Source organism: Mycteria americana, chromosome 3, assembly GCF_035582795.1.
Source record: "Mycteria americana isolate JAX WOST 10 ecotype Jacksonville Zoo and Gardens chromosome 3, USCA_MyAme_1.0, whole genome shotgun sequence".
Lineage (NCBI taxonomy): Eukaryota > Metazoa > Chordata > Aves > Ciconiiformes > Ciconiidae > Mycteria > Mycteria americana.
Genome location: NC_134367.1, coordinates 83,691,960 through 83,712,499, shown reverse-complemented (window position 1 = coordinate 83,712,499; position 20,540 = coordinate 83,691,960). Strand labels below are relative to the sequence as shown.

The 20,540-nt window shown below is 35.4% G+C and overlaps 1 protein-coding gene across 7 annotated transcripts in view; it reads left to right on the top strand.

Moving 5' to 3' along the window:
• Positions 1–20,540, top strand: part of SIPA1L2 (signal induced proliferation associated 1 like 2) — a 154,763-nt gene that overhangs the window by 123,325 nt on the left and 10,898 nt on the right. For 6 of the 7 annotated variants that reach the window (XM_075495892.1, XM_075495891.1, XM_075495890.1 and 3 more), the window contains 5 exons: positions 2,665–3,053; positions 6,710–6,934; positions 9,556–9,709; positions 12,551–12,770; positions 19,757–19,888. In XM_075495892.1, the coding sequence (XP_075352007.1) occupies positions 2,665–3,053; positions 6,710–6,934; positions 9,556–9,709; positions 12,551–12,770; positions 19,757–19,888 (1,120 nt within the window). The remainder of the gene's footprint in view (positions 1–2,664; positions 3,054–6,709; positions 6,935–9,555; positions 9,710–12,550; positions 12,771–19,756; positions 19,889–20,540) is intronic. The other variant, XM_075495893.1, reaches the window with a different exon arrangement.

The following is a 20,540-nucleotide window of genomic DNA, read 5'->3' as shown; positions in this document are numbered from 1 at the left end:
TTTTGGGAGGCAAAGAGTATGCTCACCTAGATGTGGAGTGAACTGAGTACGCTTAATCTGTGTTTATAAACTAAGAACTCCAAGAGGGCTTGGGTCTGGGGCATTGAGGAGATAAAAGTAGTATAGTCTACACTCAGCTGTGTATTTACAGCTTCATTTATACTGGCTTGCTTTAATCTGTGAAGTATTTCATATCCTTTAAAAAAAATTATATTCACCATACCACTTGTCATGTTGTGTGAAATACCCATGTAGTATAATTATCAATAAGCACTATAAAAATGTAGTTTGTATGTTGGGAATGCTGAATAGATTTCTAGTCTACCTAGTTTAGTGACTTGTGTTCAGTAATGGCAAAATCCTCAATAACTTAGTGATGGAAAGTACACTAATGATATGCCTGGTCTTTTTCTATTTTTTTGTGTGTTCGTTACATGGAAAGCCCTGCTAGGTAGGAATCTGTACACTATTTGTAGACTTATATTGCTAAGAATATGAAGCCAGTTTCTCATCTTATGTACATTGATACCTTATGAGAATCTAGCTTGACACTTCTCAAAAAAAAGTACTATCATAAACAGAATCATGCTGTAGAATTATGCACATGAAGACAAAAATACTTTCTTTTACCTTAAGCCAAAGTTGGCAGGGAGCTAGAATCAGTATATGTAACAATCAGTATTAAACAGAGCACCAATACCAAAGTTAAATTCTGAGTTTGCTGAACTTCAGTCAGAGTTTTATGCTACTGGCAGCTCTCATGCTTTTAGGGTGGTGGGGATCTAAATGGAAAATTTCCTAATGGGCTTATGTTTGTGTTTGCCTGCATATACATATATGTAGTGCAGGTGCAAAAGAACTATATTGTACAAAGTAAGCACCAGCATTATTATAAAGATGATAATAATAATATGAGACTATTTTGTTGTTAGATGCTGTAAAACAGAAAAATGGTCATCACCTTGTAAAGGACCTTTTAACATTCTCTTGTGCATCCCCTTTTTGTTCAGCTTGATTTGTCATATGACTCTCTGCCAGCCAGTGAATCACACTGAGGGCTACAGCAAATGTACAAGAACCCTGTAAAATATTGAACCATTAGAAAAAAAAGTCTATGCTGTCTTCTTATCAGTTTTAACTTGGGGGGGAAGGAGGGTGGGGGGAATTTCAGTGGCTGTCTTCAAGCTCTCTTTGTTCTCCTGGAATAAATATCATATTCCTGCTAGTTGTTTTTTTTTTTTTTTTTTAAACTCTTGCTCCATGACACAATATTTTAAAACATGTAACAATTAGGACCATGCTGAGCTTTCATGCAATAATTTCTCTTGGCACAAGGAAATGCATAAAATTATCCTAAGCTATGGCCATAGTGAACTTTGAGCATCTCAAGATATATATATCAATAGCAGTTGTACAGATTCTCTGCTGCTTACAGGGTCAGGAAGGTGCCTAAGCATGGTATGTTCAGCAACATACAGGAAATTTTTGGGAAAGTTCATACATGCAATACGCTTTCTGAGTTTAATTTTATGCCTTTGAGCTCCCCCCCCCGCCTTGTTTCTTTCCACTTTGGTTCCATTTTACATTTACAGTAAGAAGTGACATGCCTTTTCTCCAGACACCTTTCTCCAAGTCCCTCTCCTTGGAAAAACTGCTCATTGTATTTTTATCAATTGTTCCATTGTTTTTAAGATGACAGCCATCTTGTAAAGGTTAGAGTGAATGCAAATGTAACCCCTCCTTTTTTTCTAAAATAATTTTCTCAAATTTTGAGGCCTGTTAATTTCCATATGAAACAGAAGTATCATTTCTGGAAAGGCTGCCTTGTCTAACTGCTTTAATGTGTGAGCAACAGCTATGTTTATATGCATCTGCTAGGAGGGAGATCTCGTAAAAAAGTTAGTCATCCTTTCCACTTACATTCTACCTAATAGAAGTCCATCTGCCCTAATAGAAGTCCATCTGCCCTTATTCTGGCTACTCTGTCACATAGATAAGTTAATCCATCTCTCTCTAAAACCTCTTTTTTTAAAAAAAAACAACCCCCAACTTTATTGACACAAATGCCTGACATAATTATTCCACTTCAATAGCCATGCTTAGCTTAGGGCCCTGTGACTTAAGTTACTTTCATCTGGTATGCATACATCGCAATTGGCTTCAATTTAACTAGCCACACATCCAATTGGATTTGATCCAATAAGCTGCATATTTCACCCACACTGAGAAAAAGCCAAGGATAATTCAGTCTTTGGTGTTTTTCAGATTTGCAGTAGAACTTGTTTAAAAAAACAATTACCAATGCTTCTAGCTTTAACAAATGCTTATTTTAACTGTTCAGAAATGCAATTTTATGGATGTTAAGCAGGTCCTATAATCAGAAAATTCAAGTGTGATCTTAAGATTTGCCACAGAAGATGGAACTAGAGCTTTTTTATTTGCAGTGACATCAACCTTTAATGTGTCTAGCCAGTTGTACAAATCATTTCATAGAAACTGGTGGTATAATTAGCTCTTTTCATACTTTGCAGTTATATTACAGCATACTGTAAAAAATAATAAAATGGTCTCTGAATGGCACAAATTCAGTAATTTATATGAAAATAAATATTTTGCTATTTAACTTGAGGGGGGTCTTTTTTTGTTTGTTTTCTTGTTGTTAAGATTGGAGACAAAAGCTGTTCAAGCCACTCAAGCAGTAACACCCTATCCAGTAATACATCCAGCAACAGTGATGAAAAACACTTTGGTTCTGGAGATCTGATGGATCCTGAGCTGCTTGGATTAACATATATAAAGGGGGCTTCTACTGACAGTGGAATTGATACAGCTCCCTGCATGCCTGCCCCTCTTTTGGCCCCTTTGCACCTTGCTGGCAGCAGGTCCGGAGTACATTGTCGTCCCGAGCAGTGGACTGAGTCTTCTGAAACTCCTGGGCCAGATGATGATCCAGCTAAAATCTATGCTGTTCATAGCTATGCCTCTGTTATTTCTACCAGTCATACAGCTGAAGGCAGTATGGGAGACCTAAGTGAAATCTCCTCTCATTCCAGGTATGTGTTTCTTACAAATTAGGGATTGTAGATTAACATACAGAGAACTCTTTTTCATTGTTGTTATTCTGTTTACCTTTCTTTGAAAGTGCACTTAACTGATTTTAATTTTGTTGTTGTATTTAAATGCCTATATGAGCAATTTTCAGGCAATTTTTGATGAGTCTGCCTAAAAAGTATAGCTAGCCTTACTCCCAGATCGGATAAGGACTTTGAGTGACCTTCTGCACATTGCATCTGCACAAACATAGGTTTTTAAAGTTGGGAAACATCCCTGAGTAAAAGTGAAGTTTGCACCTAGAACTTATTTCACTACTTTTTTTTTAGTACAGTGCAACAAATTACCTGGGAGTTAATGCTGAGGGAAATTAGAGAAATTGCAACAGACAGTTTTTACATATAGTGAAACTGCATTGCATACCATCCCCCCTAATTTACATTATTGTGATGTATGCTTTACAATTTTGTTTGAACTGAATTTCTGATTGATTTTCAGCTCTTCTTTTTGTTACCAATGGAATGTGTGCATGGTACATCTGTTGTAAAGCAAACTTTGAAAGTACACTTTTACAGCTGGTTGCCTTTATCTCCCAATTCACATTTTATGGTGACTTTGAAGTTGAAGCTTTGGTCTATATGTGTTAAGGTTTTTATTCTGTAAAAAATGGAAGGAAATTGTTTGTTCCTCTTTCCCTCTGATTTTTCTGTTTTCAATGTCAATCAGTACAGGAAAATAACCAAATAATATCTTGTATCCTCATTTCTTTATACATTTGACATGAGTGGACTAGTCTTGTATACTTACTCTGACTTCTAGATTTTTTTTCACAAGTTATAGAAGATAGTATAGACTATTGTATTGGACTATTGTGAAAACTAGGTAAATGCTTTCACGTTAAGCTTTCACTACCCCTGTGATAATGTAGAAGCTCCAGATTTTCTCTGCTTTGTGTGTGCTGAGATTTACTTTTATATACTGAGACTTCTAAAGTGCTAGAAATAAGCTCTATGCTTCTAGGACTTCATCATTATGAGCCGAAATAGATTTCTAATGGCTAGAATATGTATTCTCAGCACTTGTGTGGCAGCTGTCATATTTAAAGTGGCAGGCAGCCATTAAGTAATATGCTGCTCATTTCTATGGAATAAACATTTTATGCATTAATTAAAAATTAAAAAAAAAAAAAGGCATATCAATTTGAAGTTATTTACACAGGCATTTCTGAAGTAGTAACTATTGAGATGACTACTCATGTTAGGGTTGCCCAATTCCACTTTGGTAATAGCAGTGTTTTCAAATGATCACTTTAATTTGTGTGCCAAATCCTTTTGCTATAGAAAAATGTCAGACTTATGTTATGTGACCCAACTGTTTTATTTAAACTTTGCTTAAATGTCCTTCAAATTATGTTGGAGTGATAACTAATTTTGCAGTTGGGTGTAAAAGCTGACATCACCTATACAGCACCCACAGGCATACATTATTAAAAAAAATCTCATTTTATAGCTGTGATGCTGCAACACTGACGTGTTCAAATAGACATAAGAAAGTTGAGTTAACATATAAGCATGTGATATCTACTGCTGAATCCTATATATATATTCCACCTGGTCAGGCACTGAATTTGTATTTCTTCGTAATCTGTAAAAATGAAATTCTAACACTATTGAGGCATTCATTCACAATTATTTTATGAATGTTAAATAGTAAACTTGTTCTGCAGTAGCTGAACAGTGTAAAACTTCAAGAAACAAGCCCACAGACTGGTAGGAAGTCATTAATCTATAAATGAAACATTTCATTATTAAAACTGTATTCTGTTTACTGAATAGATGAAGTGCAATGCACTTTGGAAGGATGTTGGTTGGTTGAAAGATACTGGCCTGATTCTCTGACATCATCAGATAAAGAACCCCCTGAAAAAACTTAATACTATAGTGTCTGAGTAAGATTTACAGAATGAAGCCTGCTGTGTGAAACAGTATCTCAAGCTACAAGACTGACTTGAGCTATGCACAATGTTATGTCTCACAGATCTCTTATTAATGGTTTTACCTCTCCCATTTTATATTAATTATGCACATGAATTATCAAATACCTTCATGTTATGTAGCTGAAACACTTAGCTTCGTTGCCTTTAGTATCGCTTTGTTTCTTACATAGACCATCTTTTGGATCCTAAAAATATATACTGCTTGTTCCAACCATTGCATTGAACTCATTATCTAAAACCAGGGCTTTTATAGGCATTTTATTTCTTTACTTCAAAAAATATTCCCTTATTTAAAACCTACAGAATGAGGTTGGATGCCTATTTTTTCTTAAATTTAGCTACAAGTAGAAGTTTAAAATCCTCTGTATAATGTCCTTGCTGTTGATCTGATACGTATTTTACATTTCACTTCAATGTTTGCTTCGTCTTTAGATTTCTATTTTTCATAACTGAATTATTTTCTTCACCACATCTTTACATCATTTCTTTGCATATTTGCAAGGATAGCAAGCAAAAAAACCCCAAACTTTTGACATCACCTACATTATTTTCTTCTCCCAAAACCATAATCTTGTTTCTACTTTTTGGGGAGGAAGAGGGAGGAAAGGAGAGAAGATAAATTGTTTTTAAGATTAAATGCACATACTAACTGTGATCAAAATTATTAATCCATTGCCTTAATGATTCAACTTTCTTCCACAGTAGGCATTTTAGTTTGATCTAATAACATCTATGCATGTGCATTGCTTGTATTTGACTCTGCATAGACAGCAAAGTAGACGTGTCTGTTACACTTTCAGCAACACCTTCTGCTCCGCTGTGAATTAATCCAATGCTCTTGGGATTAGATTAAAAGATAGTACTGTGTTTGGTATTCGTAAACCAACAATGAAAGTTAGGAGCCACTGCTTCAGGTTCCAGCCTCTGATTTTAGGCAAGGCACTTGGTTTATGAATGCTTCGGTTGCTTCACCTGCAAGATGAAAAGAAGAAATTTATTCTTCAAGGAAGTGTTTGCTTTAGTTCATTTTAAATCATCTTGAGAGTCTTCAGTAAAAGATTTCATTAGTCCCTACTAGTGCTATTATACATAATAAAAGAGGCTATTAAAATTATCCAGAGGACTGGTTTTGTTGAACTGAAATTTACTTCTGCTAATATTAAATTCTCAGTGGTACTGAATGAAAGACAGTTTAAACTGGTGTGAACTGGCAAAATTAACAGGAAGTGGAAAGGCACAGAAGTTTCATAATTAGAAAGATGTTTGGGGTAATTGCCTATGTAGTTCTTGATGTAAATGGAATTATACTGTTAATAATGTGTGTGTACATAGTTACTTAAAATTGCACACACAAATTCTATATATATGTCTTGAATTTAGTCTTTTAATTTTAATTCATATCAGTTTGTGTTGGCATTTCAGCAAGTTGATTTATATACATTACTTGTTTTAGAAACTCATCACAAATGTGTTCTCAAAGAGCTTTAATATACACACTGCTGGTATGTAGAAAATTACTGTAGCAATATTGCTACCTTGATTTTAACCTTGAGAAAAACTTAACATTAAGAATTATAGCTGCATACCAGGCGAAGCATTTCTGATTTGTTGTTGTATAGCAGATTTCATTTTTGCTTTTGTGTGTTTTCTTTACTTTTTCAGTGGGTCACATCATTCAGGAAGCCCATCAACACATTGCTCTAAAAAGAGTGGCTCCCTAGATACCTCCAAAGTCTATATAGTGTCACAGAATAGTAGTCAACAGATTTCTGGGTCAGTTTCAAAACCGTACCACAGACAAGGAGCAGTGAGTAAATATGTCATTGGATGGAAAAAATCAGAAGGAAGTCCTACACCTGAAGAATCTGAAGTTTCTGAATGCCATGAGTAAGAACTTTGTTTAACTTTCTTGGGGGAAGAACGGTAATGCAAATAAATTCTAAAATGGTATAGAAAGGCAAAAAATTACAAATTCCATTTCGCTTTTAAATGTTTGGGTTTTCTTCTGTACCTTTATGTATTGGAGGTACATCCAGAAAAAGAAAAAAATACAGTAACTGCAGGATACTGTTTTCTCCTCTGTTCTGTCCAGCTGCATCTTTTTTCCCATGTGTCAAAGCAAGCTGACAGAAATTTGTGAAAGTGTGTGCAGGCAAAAATGTACGGCTATGTCAGACATTCTGAATTTCCATTTTGAATCTCTAGGAAACAATTGGGAAGGTACAGTTTCATTAAGGTCTTAAAGACCTTTTCTAGAAATCTCCAGGAACTTTAGTTAGTTGGAAAAAGCTTACTTCCTGACGTTTCTGTATAAAACCTTACTACCTGGTTGCCTATTACATTGGCTAATACAATACAGATGAGAGAGATGACCATAAACTTATCAGTGATATATGGTAGATAATTTAAAAAAATTAGTGACAATTGAGGGCATTTTAGTGGTTCTTTGGTATTTTTTTCTGACTTTGTTTTCAATGAACAGGTATGAACTGGTGGTTAGGACCCCACAAGAAAAAGATTAAGTATGGATATACCTGACCCTCTCTTCATGATACTCTACAAAATGCGCAGGCTTCAATAAAACTACATAGTTTTCTAGTAAATGACATTTAGACAAAAATATTCAGAGCAGTTCTAATGAACAGCTATATGTACAGCTTAACACAGGTATAGCTCATGAGAAATGTGTTGTTCTTAGGTAGAAGAAAAAGGCTTGCACTCAAAGGAAAAGATGCAATATCTCAAATATAAATAGAGATTATACTTTCCCAGTGCTGCAGCAGCAGTAATAAGTAATGTTTGAATCTGCTGTTTAAACCAACCTTTAAATTCCGCTTATCTTCAAAATCATCTTCTCAGATAACCTTCTTGCTTTCTTTTTGTGCATAAGCTATTCAGTTCTATCTCTCAATAAATCATGGTCAGCCCTATATATCTCGATAAATTGACAAGATGACATGCAGTACCTGATTTTCAAATGTTTAATAGGGGATTACTCTTTGTTTAATGGGAATGGATTATTTGCATCTAATATCTCATATTGCATGTATGTGCATATTTATAGCAAGATTCATATTTAAAAATATAAGCTAGAATATATGTGCTATGAAATATGAGCATGAAGTTAAGCTCTTAAATTCCTAATTTTCAAAAGTAGAAGGTGTTACAACCTTCCTGTCCTGGTTATTTGTGTTTCTTTGTGTTATTGTACTGGGGATTTCACACACACACACACCCCCCCCAGTGTTTTAATTGCTTAAATTGTTCAGTCGTAGTAGTATTTGCAGTTAAAAAGTGGTAACTTCATTGATTCCCACAAGTTTTTGCATTTTGGAGTTGATGAACTCCTGAAACAATTTCTCTTTATTTTGAATGGAACCCTTAAAACAAAATGGCGTAATGAATCATGGTATTTAGGCCAAAACCACAGCAATTTAAAAAAGTATCTTCGAGAACTAGTTCTATTTAAGAAATATTAATTGAATATGGCAGCACTTTATATATCAGAAAATATTTTCAGATTTTTCCATGGTGTACAGCATTGCTTCACCTCTTTCTAGGAAAGCTTTCTATACGTCACAGAGAGGAAATATCTCTCTGAGGATAATTATGTTGAAATAAAATAACATCTCCAATTAGCAATGATGATGAAAATCAGGTCAATTGCTGAATGTTGTGCCACTATAGGATATAATTCACTGAGAATTACACTTTACCGTAGCAAAGCTTGTTTCCTCTGTGCTGAAGACAGAGTCACTGATTATGCTGTGCTTGGCAGCAAGCAATGGCTTCAAATGTATGTTCTGTGTGATTGGGAATCTCTAGTACCTTTGATTGTATTTCCAGAGTAAACCTGTTAAAGTTCTCTCTCTCTCACTGGAAGGAAGCTGAAAGATAATAATTCAGTTTGACAGTCTTTTGTTGACTGTAAATACATTTTTATATGCTTATAATTAAGGAAGACAGCTTTTTTATTTATCTAAAGAGCTTTATGAAATTGCTGATAATAAAACACACTTGGCACATGGCACAGTCAGTTACCAATACACTTCAAACATTGCCATTGATGACCATAGTAATTTTGCCAGATTGTGAAGCTGGATACAATATCACACTATAAAATATTGATTTTTTTTTTTTTTTATTTGCTAAGAAGTAAAAGTTAAAATATTTAATGATGAACTATTAGAAATGTTGATATAAATACAGCTTTAACAATAGAGAAGTGTGGTGTGTGAAAGAGAGAGGCAAGCTAGGAGGAACAAGCATTACGCTTTTTTAAATTGTTCTTTAGAATTCCTAAAATTGATTTTTCAGTGGTTTAAGAATTTCATTTTGGACCCACAAACAGTTTCATAAATATAAAATGATTGAAAAAATGTTCTAAAATGTGCTATGTCAGGAGATAATTCTAACAATTTTTACTTTGTGACAGAAAATGAATGCAGTCTTTCAAATCCAAGAGCACTATTGCTTCTCTTGCTTAAAAACACCAATTGTCTCAACAGAGTGTATGATGATATTGATGCTGTGTCTGCATCAAGTCCACTCCAAACTTCTGTGAGGAATGCCATTGTTGAAAGCCAGCAAGTCTTGTCCAAAGAAGATTTTCTGAAGTTGATGCTGCCAGACAGCCTCTCTATGGAGGAAGGGAGAAGAAAGGTTAGCTACTTTCTTTGGCTCTGTGTATCTCAGACACAGTTACCTTAGAAATGAATTTCTGGTATTCCCAAAATTGCTGTAGAGAAGGCGATATAACTTTGTACAAGCTAAATATATTCCATGGGGATGCTATAAATACTGACCATAAGTCCCAAAATATTGTTTCCCATGATATAAAAATGATATCTAGTTTGATGCTTATGTATGAAACACAGTATTTGTTTAAGTATGTCTTTGCTTAGCTTAAGCAGAGGCAGGTGCAGGTTGAGCAACTGAATTATAATTTCAAAGATTAAAAGTAACATTTTCAAGGTTGGATGCCTAAACTTATACACCTCATATGATATTAACGCACATGAAAAAAGTTGCCTGCTTTCCCCTGCCCTGTGATACTTGGTACCAACAATTCCGTTTGAAGTCTGAATCACAATTTCATATAGGTATCAGTGGCAACTGCTCAAAAGGCATAATTGTCAGTGCTAGTGGAGAGCATACATCTAATCTTCATAGTATGAAGACATACTTTATAGTATGAAGACAATTGGTAATTAAAAGTTCACAAAAAGTGGATAGAGAACTTAAAATTTACTACTCCCCAAAGTATACATGATTCTGAATTCTGTGCTTAATGTGGAATAAAGCACAAAGCAATTAAATTACTTGAGATAATTGTCACACTTCGATATTAACTCAATGCTCTCTTAACCCACTGTGTTTATACAATGTGCTAAATAGCATAATCATCATGTCTGAACAAAAGTAACACATGGGAATCCTCTAAGTGCAGAGTTGAATTTAAAATTCAGATCATATATATTCTTTAATGTGCAGTACATTAAGTATGTGTTATATGTGTTTGAATTCTCATTAATAATGTCCTAGAGGTTTTTATGATTTATGATTGATACAATAATTGGTTTTCTCTGATGATTTCAAGAGCTGCCAATGTTTCTGGCTACCTAAATAAGAAACAACAAGGAGTGAGGAGGTTTGGCCATCCTGAGATAAATTACTGGCATCCCCTTCCCCTCCCGAGACACCCGAACAAAAGCTCACTAAGGGAGAGAGACCGTAGGCCCTGAGTCGCAGGGCATCCCCAGCCGTAGGGCTTGGCAGTATCCAGTCTTTGATTATGCCTTCATAGAGGGTAGTAATCTTGGTATAGGTGAGTCAGTTGTCTTTGACAGCAAAGCCAGAAAGGAATTTTTTGATTCTACAGAATCAAATCACATTTTTGCTTTGGTTTGGTTTTACCTTCTTCATAGATCAGGGAATAATGAGCCCTCTAGGTAATGTTTAGTTTTTGTCGCACCCTGGAAGGAAACTCTGTAAAGCTCCAAGGATTAACATTCAGCATGTTTGGATAGCTAGCAAACAACCTTTACAGATAGAATATGCAGTATAAGATTGAGGAGACTTGAATAATAACCAAGAATTGCAGCAGGATGCTTGCTGGGAATCTTGAGTGCAGGAAAGAGGATCGGAGATCCTTCAATTCAGAGGGCGAAGGCTTTTAACCCTTTGCCCAATGTGGTCCCCACTTAGGCTCAGGGTCTTCTGATATTCCTTAACCACTGCTTATAGAAGGATACCATGTATCCATTCATTTAAGGATGCTGTGTATGTCCTCTATCCATTCATTTAGGGATGCTGCTTATGTTTATTGTGATCATTTTATGTATGTGTTAAAGTTTTGGATGATGTTTATTCCCATGGCCCATATCTGTTTCAGGCACATTTCTAGAACTGATGTAGTATTTTGATGCTTTCCTAGTTTAGAATCTGAATATCTCCTTCAATTTTCTCTGGGACACAGTTAAGCATTCTAACAATTGAGCATGTTCTATATGGTCATCAAGATAGATCCTTTCCTGAACTAGCACTATGAAGTGTATTTAACTATTTTGTGAAGACCGTGTCTTGTGGCATGATTGAGTGTTTCTGTGTATTTCTTTTAGAAATATTCATCGGTGAGCAATTTTTGTCAGAAATAAAACAATGTAGATATCTTTAATTCTATGCTATATTCACCGTTTTAAAAAGCTACTGCTCTTAAGCATAAATTCTGCATAGAGTGTGCAACTTATAATTAATTACAAAGAAAACAGGACAGGACATTAAATTGCTATACACAGGGCAAACCAGTTAATTAAGGCAATAACTGACACTTGTAGATGTGAAGAATAACTGGATTTGCAGTGCTGAGGAATGACTTATGAAGTAGAATGGCCCAGTTTTACAATACAGTAACATCTTGTTTTACTGTAGATATTTGGGTTGTAGTTTAAGTAGCTTTTTGAAATGCATAAACAGTTTTCACTAAACTCTATTATCCTTTTTTCTAAGCCTATTTTGTGATATCTGGAGAGATGCAGTGTCTCAAGTCAATTTTATCATCCAATGAATTGCACCATATATCAGTTCAGAATATTTAAATTAAAGTGTAGTCATTTCAAATTAAAATCAAACAGTTCTGTGTATAGTCTTGAATAAACGTTGCCAGAGTTGGTAACCTTATATATATTTCTGGAAAACATTGCTGTCATAAGGCTACAGAGGTTTAATTTAACATTTCATAATTAATAAAACTATACAGTATCTGATAAATTCATGGTGATATGTTCCAAAATATCAAGAAGTAGGAAAATCCAGTTCAGTAACTCTTCTGAGGCCCCAGTAGATCTGATGTGGTGGAACAAATCTCTGATCTTCTGTATTAGCTCAAGAATTCCAGAGAGCCTGCCTAGAAAAATACTCCCAAGAACTGATGATAGGATATGATTGTGTGAATTATTTTAACCAGTAATACATGTTCTTATATCTTCATATTTTGATGTTTAGTTTTCATTTTATGGAAACCTTTCTCCACGGAGGACACTTTACCGTACCCTATCTGATGAGAGTATATGTAGCAATCGAAGAGGATCTTCATATGCTAGCTCTCGAAGTTCAATGCTAGACCAGGCCTTGCCAAATGATATCTTATTCAGCACTACTCCACCATATCACAGCACATTGCCTCCCAGAATGAGCCTGACTCCTGGAATGGGAAATCTGAGAAGTAAGTGATTGTTGCTGTCATTGCAGAGTTTGGAATATTTGTAATAAACTCAAACAAATCACCAAATATTAAGTTAGATTTTACTTGTAAGGTGAAATTATGAAATGTCAATCAGTGCTCTAGGTATCCTAGTAAAAGCATATTTGGTCAGCAGTACATGCTTATGTTTGCCTTTAGTTTAGTGATCAATTCAAATTTATCATGTTTGGAGATAGCAGTCACTTTACTTCCCAAAAAATTTTCCAGAGACCAGTGACAGGCAACAAATATTTGTCTGAAGATATTTCTTGTTATCATTTTATTTTCCAGTGGTGACCCAATGAGGCCAAGCTGGCCTGGTTCATTTTAATATTTTTATTTGTTTATTTTTTATGTGTGTTCAAATTACTGAAATATTCACAAATATATTCAAAATAATAACTAAATGGGACAGCTTCTATTTAGATAATCCTTTTGGTAACATCTTAAAAGGAAATGTGTAGTAGTTGTTGTCATCATCTCCAATTTCAAAACTGAATTTGCTGATACCTTTTTTAACATGTTAGTAAAACTTTTGCAAATAACACTTCATTTTTAATGGCAGAAATAGAGTAGTCTGGGGTGCTAAATTAAATCTGTTGTATGAAGGTGTCTCTACTTGTGAGGTCTTCATAAGCAAGATCTTTATTATATCTTGCAATAATTCCAATATGGAGTGATGAACTATAAAGTTTGTAGTAATTTTGCAGAAAAATGGAATTAAAATTATGAAAATTACCAAAAAAAAAAGGAAATTGCAAAAAATATATGTGCTTATATACCACAGCCCAAATCTACACAGCCAGATACATATATTTAGGCTACACATCCATATTTTTATATTTAATAGGAGTAAATTGTTTTTTTAAAAAAATGCTAAATCTCTTCACTTCTCAATTATTTTAGGCTGAGTTATAGGGGACACCCTATCTAGGAAAAAAAAAAAAAGGCACATTTAGTTAGCTACTTTAATATTGCATCACAGCTGACTGCAATTTAAAAAAATAGTAGAGCAATTGTGGACTCTGAAGTCCATAGTTAAGAAGCTGTGGGTGGATTTCTTGAAAGCATTAAGGACTTTTGTAGGCGCGTGTCCAGAGAGAATGCAGATAGATGACTTAAAAGAAATAGTAATAAAAAGGGCTCTGTCATTCATCATGTCCTTCAGGAACTAGCAGTCACTTGCCAACTTTCAGAAGTAAGCCTTATATACAAAACACTTTTCTAGTTATAGCGGCCTCAGCTATGAGACCAAGTTTTAGTCACTAACCACCAGTTAATTTTAAACTCGTAGTGCAAACAAGTACTAAATTCCTGCTTCAGATGGGAATGCGTGCTTGGTGTACCTTTTGCCATTCTAAAAATATTCTTCTATCAGAGTGAAACTCTTTACTATACATTTAGTATGAAAAAATCCTTTGCTTTTACTGATAGAGAATGGAGACCCATTTTGTTTCATTTGAGATTAATTCAGTAGATTTTGTAGTGTATGAAGGAGCTATGTCTATAATCAGGCATCCTGATTGTATTTTTTTCTTTTACTATGTTAGGCCTGTGTTTTTAGAGCTGTTTCTTGGAAAGGTAAATGTGCAGTGGGATCAAACCTTCAGTGTGCTTTTATTCTGGAGATTGACACAAGGCAATTAATGGTGTACACTCAAGCTGTATACTGCTCCTCCCACAGTGAAATTTTAGTGTTTTATGTATTAGTTCTGTCTTAAACACCTTATTTTCCATTCTTGCTGCTGCTTAGATACAGAAAGTTATTTATACACATAGCTGGGAAAAAAGATGAAACTAGTATCCTGTCAGTCAAAATGAAGCTGATTGTTGATATCCAAGGTAGTTTATGCTATTTTCATGTACAACCTCTATTTTCTGCTTCTGGTTTTGTATTATAAAAGTGCCTTTCAATGCCAGCAATATAGGATCTTTTATGATGGCTGTTTCAAGGAAGATTTAATTGGTTATCTGTAATTACACTCTGAAAACAAACACATCATGCCAAAATAAAGTTAGTCAGTATTTCCATATAAGAAGCTAACTCTGGCTCTTGTTAGGAAGGTTTTTGTAATCAGTGCATAGCAGGTGTTGCAGTGCATACCTGCATGGCAGATATTTACATTCTATAGCAGTGGTGATGTGAGAGGTTTCTTTTTCACTTATAAGTTTAGCTTGACATCATAGTTTCAGGTATCAGGACTCTTAGCTGTCATAGTAATGTCTTTTGTAAAATACGTATGTTTGTGATCTTAAAACATTTTAATTTTACTGATATTTAATGTTTACAGAAATCAGTGGAAATAGTGTGGGTTTGGCTGGAATTCATTTTAGAAAGATACGTTCTTGCATGTTATTACCCAGCATGTGGTACGTGAAATATTGTGGCAGCGCCAAGTCTCGTGAGATCCCTCTAGCAAGGAAAAGAGTGTGATTAATAGGTAAGCAAGGCAGCACCAAAACCAAAGCATAATAGGCAACCTGAAGGGTTTTAGTTTACTGGGAAATCAGAATTATCAGACAGAATGACCACGCAAATATGGAAACAGAAACTTCAACTGTGTGCAATGTTGACTGTGGGAAGGAGATGAGAAAATGAAGCTATAGGACTATAGGATTTTTTTATTATTTTATCACTTGGGGAACTGAAATGAAAGAAGAGTTGCTTTCAGTAAAGCCTGAAATGCAAGCTCTGACAGTTGAGTGCTGTTGATTGCACACAGTACACAAATGTAGAAAGATTTATTTCATTTTATCTTATTTTTAACTTAAACCAGAAAGCAGAACTCATGTAGCTGAGAACTCTGGAATTTTACCTTAGGGACATTAAAGATTCCCTAACTGAGACAGTGCTGTTCACGTTGAGTGATTCTAGCATGCCATACATGGTTGCAGGTACAAATCTATCCCTGTCTTGCAAATTCATGGCAGCTGAACTAGTAGGAAAAGAATGAAAACAATGAGAACCACTGATTCAGAACTAGTGTACTAACACAAGTCGGAAACCCAGGAAGACACATGGAGGCAGCCTGACTGACATTGCAGGGACCGTGGTCCACTCCTACTATGAAACACAAAAAGAAAGGGGAAAGAAAAATGCTCTGAGTGACACACTGGCATGGCATTCCTGTGCTGTGAGGAAAGGAGCAAGGTGCAGGATACTTGCAGTGAAGAGGGTCATAGGGAAGGGAATATTTTGCGCTGATACTCTAACAAATTCTGAAAATTCTCAGATTATACATACCACAGGGAAAAGGCTGCCAGAAGTGCAGCTGATATATCTGCAACAATGTTATTAGATGAAAGTCTATCTTAAAACTGGCTTACTACCAGTGTTAGCTTCAATCCCAAACTAAGCTCGTTGGTAAGAAGCAGTATTAAAATGGAAGAGCATCACTGTGTATTGATGATGTACAATGTGAACAATTTGTGAATCAGTTTTTCAGTAAGCAAGTAAAGGCTGTTGATTAAATAATTCACCTGACCGAAGGAGTATATATGTTGTCTGTTACAGACTCTCACACAGTGAATAATCCACCATACCAGAACATGAGACTATTTTCAATAACAAAAGGGAAGGGAAGAGTAGTTGGTGGGAGCACATGTCCGCTATTCTAACAGTAATGTGAGCATATGTCCATGAGAAAGTCTACTAGCAGGCTGGCATCTTTGAAGGGAGTCTTAGGGCAACCCTAGGTAATTCTGAAGAAGGGAAGGGTTCGACAGGCAGAAGCTGTTGTTTAAGAGGACCATAGAGATGTAATTAGTGATTGCAGGAAAGAAGAACAGGAAGCAGACAATGGGATTTTTGTCTGCATATGACTTGCTATGTTCCTTCAGCTGCACCATCTTTTGAGATAATCTACTTGTTAAATGGCATGTCTAGTTTGAGCACAGTAAGTGAGGAGTACTTGGCAGATATTTTTTCATGATCTACAGCCTCTCCATAAAAGTAGCAGTTCCAACTGAAGCAGGATACTTGTTTGAAGTAGAAAAGGTTAAGTCAGGTGAATCTTTCTTCTTTCTGTATAACTAGTTACTCTTTGAATACAGAGGTATGTGGGACTGATGACAGTCAATTTGAGGAGCTCTGTTGGAAACTGAACTGAACATATAATTTTGGTGAAAATAAGGACTCTTCAAAATGCTTTATACTTTTATGTATCGATAATAAAAATAAAGAAAATTCCTAAGTGTAGGAAGAGTGTGACATAACTGAAAGGACCAGAAACCACAAGATCAATGATTGTGCCAAAAGGAGTACAGCAAATAAAATAATCTTTAAAACTGAAAGATAACACTTACATTGTTTCCTCAAAGGAAATAAGGGCTAAGTCTGTGTTGCTTCAAAACCAATCTTGTAGGCAATGAAGATAGCAGCCTATGAGATTAGGCATATCCTCCTGGACACGCAGAGGTGGGCATGCTCAAGCATGACTTGCCACCTTTGCACAAATCAGAAAGGAAGACAACAGGCAGCCTGCAGCTGCTAATGCGGCTGTCATACAGAGAAAAAGTGGAGGTAACAGCGAGGTAAGAGGAGCAGGGAGGAAATGCAAATACAGGAGGCTAGAAGTAATGCATCTCACTCAGAGCATTCCTGAAATACAAACAATATTTTCTGAAATTCAAAAGCACAGAGAGGCCTATATCATTAGAGCTCCTTTTTGTAAGTTTTCCTCCCCCAGCCCCCCCCCATTGCACAAGAACACATAATTTATATCTTGAAAATGAATTATTCTGTGGTGGCATACTCATGCCCGTTCAGTTATTCCGCCTATAATTTCAGCCATCAGCATGAGCACTTGCATTTTCAGAGCTATCAATATTCAAATCTCTGCTCTGGCAGGCTTTCTGCGGTTGAGTTGCTCTGTCAGGTCTTATGCAGGACCGAATAGGATCCACCCTAAGGTGAACTGAGGTTCTCACAAAGACAATGCATAATGAAGGATGACTGCTGGTGAATATATCACTCCTACACTTTAATTTGGAAAGCCAGCAGAATTGCAGTGGGAACAGGCATCTTCCTGACAGGTTTCACAATCAGTCTCTGTAGGCTGATCACACAAAAGCAAGGGCTGTCCCTTAGGGCCTGCCTGCTGGTCTGGAACCAAAAGCTGGCTTGCCGGCCTTTCAAATAAGGCCCTCTGTCTATTTTCCACAACAGGGATATATAAAACATTTGTCCTTGCATAGATAAGGTTCTTATAATTCCCAGGTCATATACAAAAGTTCAGAGACTGCTCTGATGTTGAGCTTCCAATGTATTTGCACCCCAAGGTAACCTTAGATAAGATTTTATGTATGTTTATAAGGAACTGAAAATAAAATCTTAGTACAGATGTATGGATAGAATATATTTGTATATTACATTTTCCATTTCATAGAAGATCCACTTTTGCATACTAAGAGTGGGTATTGAGAAAGATATTTCTACAGAGGTTTGTCAAGCCACTTCCAATTGTAATATAAGAATACTGCATCTTTCATATAAGTTGTAGAACAAGATAAATTCCACAGTAAACAGGATTTCTACCTCTTCTGCATTGTTTTTGCTTTGTGGGACTCCTAAGTTTTGACAGAGGATTGCAAACCTCCTTCACTTTCCTGTTCCTGGTTTGTTTTTTTTTTTTTAAATAAGCGTTCTGCAAAAAATATGTTATGCTCTAATCATTGCTCTGTGCAGTAGAATGCTCTGTAACAGGCTACTGCTTTTGGATTTTTAGGGCAGAAGTCTTTAATTCAAGTGGACTTTGGTATTCTTTTTCATTGGTATCAGGATAATGACAACATGCCATTTTCTTAAACTATAATGTATCTTCCACTTGTATGTGTGCATTTTTTTCCGTCATTGATTTTTGTGTTTGGTGTTTTCCTAGAAAAAATATTCCTCATAAATATTATAGTCTGAATCACTGGAATAACTAGATGGAAATTTCCTTCTGAAATATTTGAGGAAAAATTACTATTTTGACCTTTTTATTTAATAGAGTAGATGCATCTGAAGCAAAATTTCTTTTTTCCTGACTATCCTATGTAATAAAAGTACAATATTGTATCACTAGCTTTATGGTTAAGATGAAATGTGATTATAAATAATGTATTTGGTTTATGTTCAGTTTTAAGAACCTCTGTGTGCCTGTTCAGCAGTATTCATTTTAACATCTTCACATTGATCAGAGTGAAGATTGCTATGGATAGATAAGGAAAATGTAAAACTATTTAAGATAATTATGAAAAATAGCATCTCCTCTACTAAGATACATGTTTGTGGTACCTTTCTAAAAGACTGCATAACTCAAAGCTGTGTTTGAACTAACTTTATAGTGTATACATTTCAATTAATATACAATCTATCTACAGTATACAATGTGTTACAGCTCACTCTGGAGCTTAGAGATCGGCACACAAGTCTTACATCCTTGGATATACAGCTACAAATATTAAACTAATAGGGTAGTATTTTCAATGTGAAAGCGAGTTTTGGATATAGGCTAGAATTTACAAATGCATGAAGAGAAATGCAGATGATATTTTTTAAATTGCTTCTGGAACTGAAATATTTAAGTTTCAGAATAAAACTCTGCATGTAAATACCTTGTATGTTGTTTCACAGCCTTCTTAAAAATATAGCTTTGTGTATCTAGCAACTTTTCTGCTCAGTGCTCAGGTTTAATATGGTATGCTTTAAGAATGGATGCTGCCTACTCACACAGCATTCATATGAAAATGCAAAGAACACATGTGCAAAGTGGCACAAAAAAACCTTTAGAAACCCTTCCCATCTTATTCCGCCGAAGTTTAAAAATTGTTCCACCCATACTGAGTATTGAACAGGAAAAGACAGAAACAAGAGAAATGAAGATAAGAACTCTTCGCTTACACGTTTTTAGAGTTCATTATAATAGCTTCAAAATTAATTGTACATCGTTGTTATAGGAAGACTAATTATTGTGTTTATTGTTTAGATGAATTCTGGTTCTCAGATGGGTCCTTATCTGATAAAGCCAAATTCAATGATGCTGGCCTGATGCCCCTGCCAGACACTGCCACAGGGCTAGACTGGTCCCACCTGGTAGATGCTGCACGAGCGTTTGAAGGTAACAGGAAAATTTGAATAAAGATTGATGTTCAGTACACAAACTTTTCTTAAAATATATACTGTATAGCCACATTTTGAATTACAAAAATCCCGTGTTTGCCTCTGTAGCCCGTTAGTTCTTTTGACAGTATCCCTTCTCAGTGCAGAAGATTGTCACTGAAAATTTGGGGTATTCATGATACTTTCAGTATCTATCTTAGATACAATTAATCCACTTAGGGGCCCAGGTTCCTTCTGTAATCAACTGGAAAAATCAGGTGCTCTGAAGGAGAGATTCAAAGCATTTAAGTTAGATGTTTAAAATGAAACTGGGAGTAACACTTCCCTGAGTTTATTGTGTTGTGTTTATAAACTTGCATGTGTAGTCCACATGATGTTGCAGTCCCTCTCAGTTTTCATAATAAGCCCTTGAAAAACAGCAAAAATGTACACTATATTTTCCAGTAGCAGAACTTGAGGTTCAGGATATAGACTGGTTTTGCATTATTAAATTATAAGACCATGTTAACTAAGAAAAAACCCCGTTCGCCTCTCTGAGAGCTAAACCTACACATAATGTATAAACACAGGAAGGTGGATGTTGCTTTGAGTGTATATATGAATATATACGGTTGAATATTTGTGTTTTGTTGTTTCTGAGGGGTGTTTTT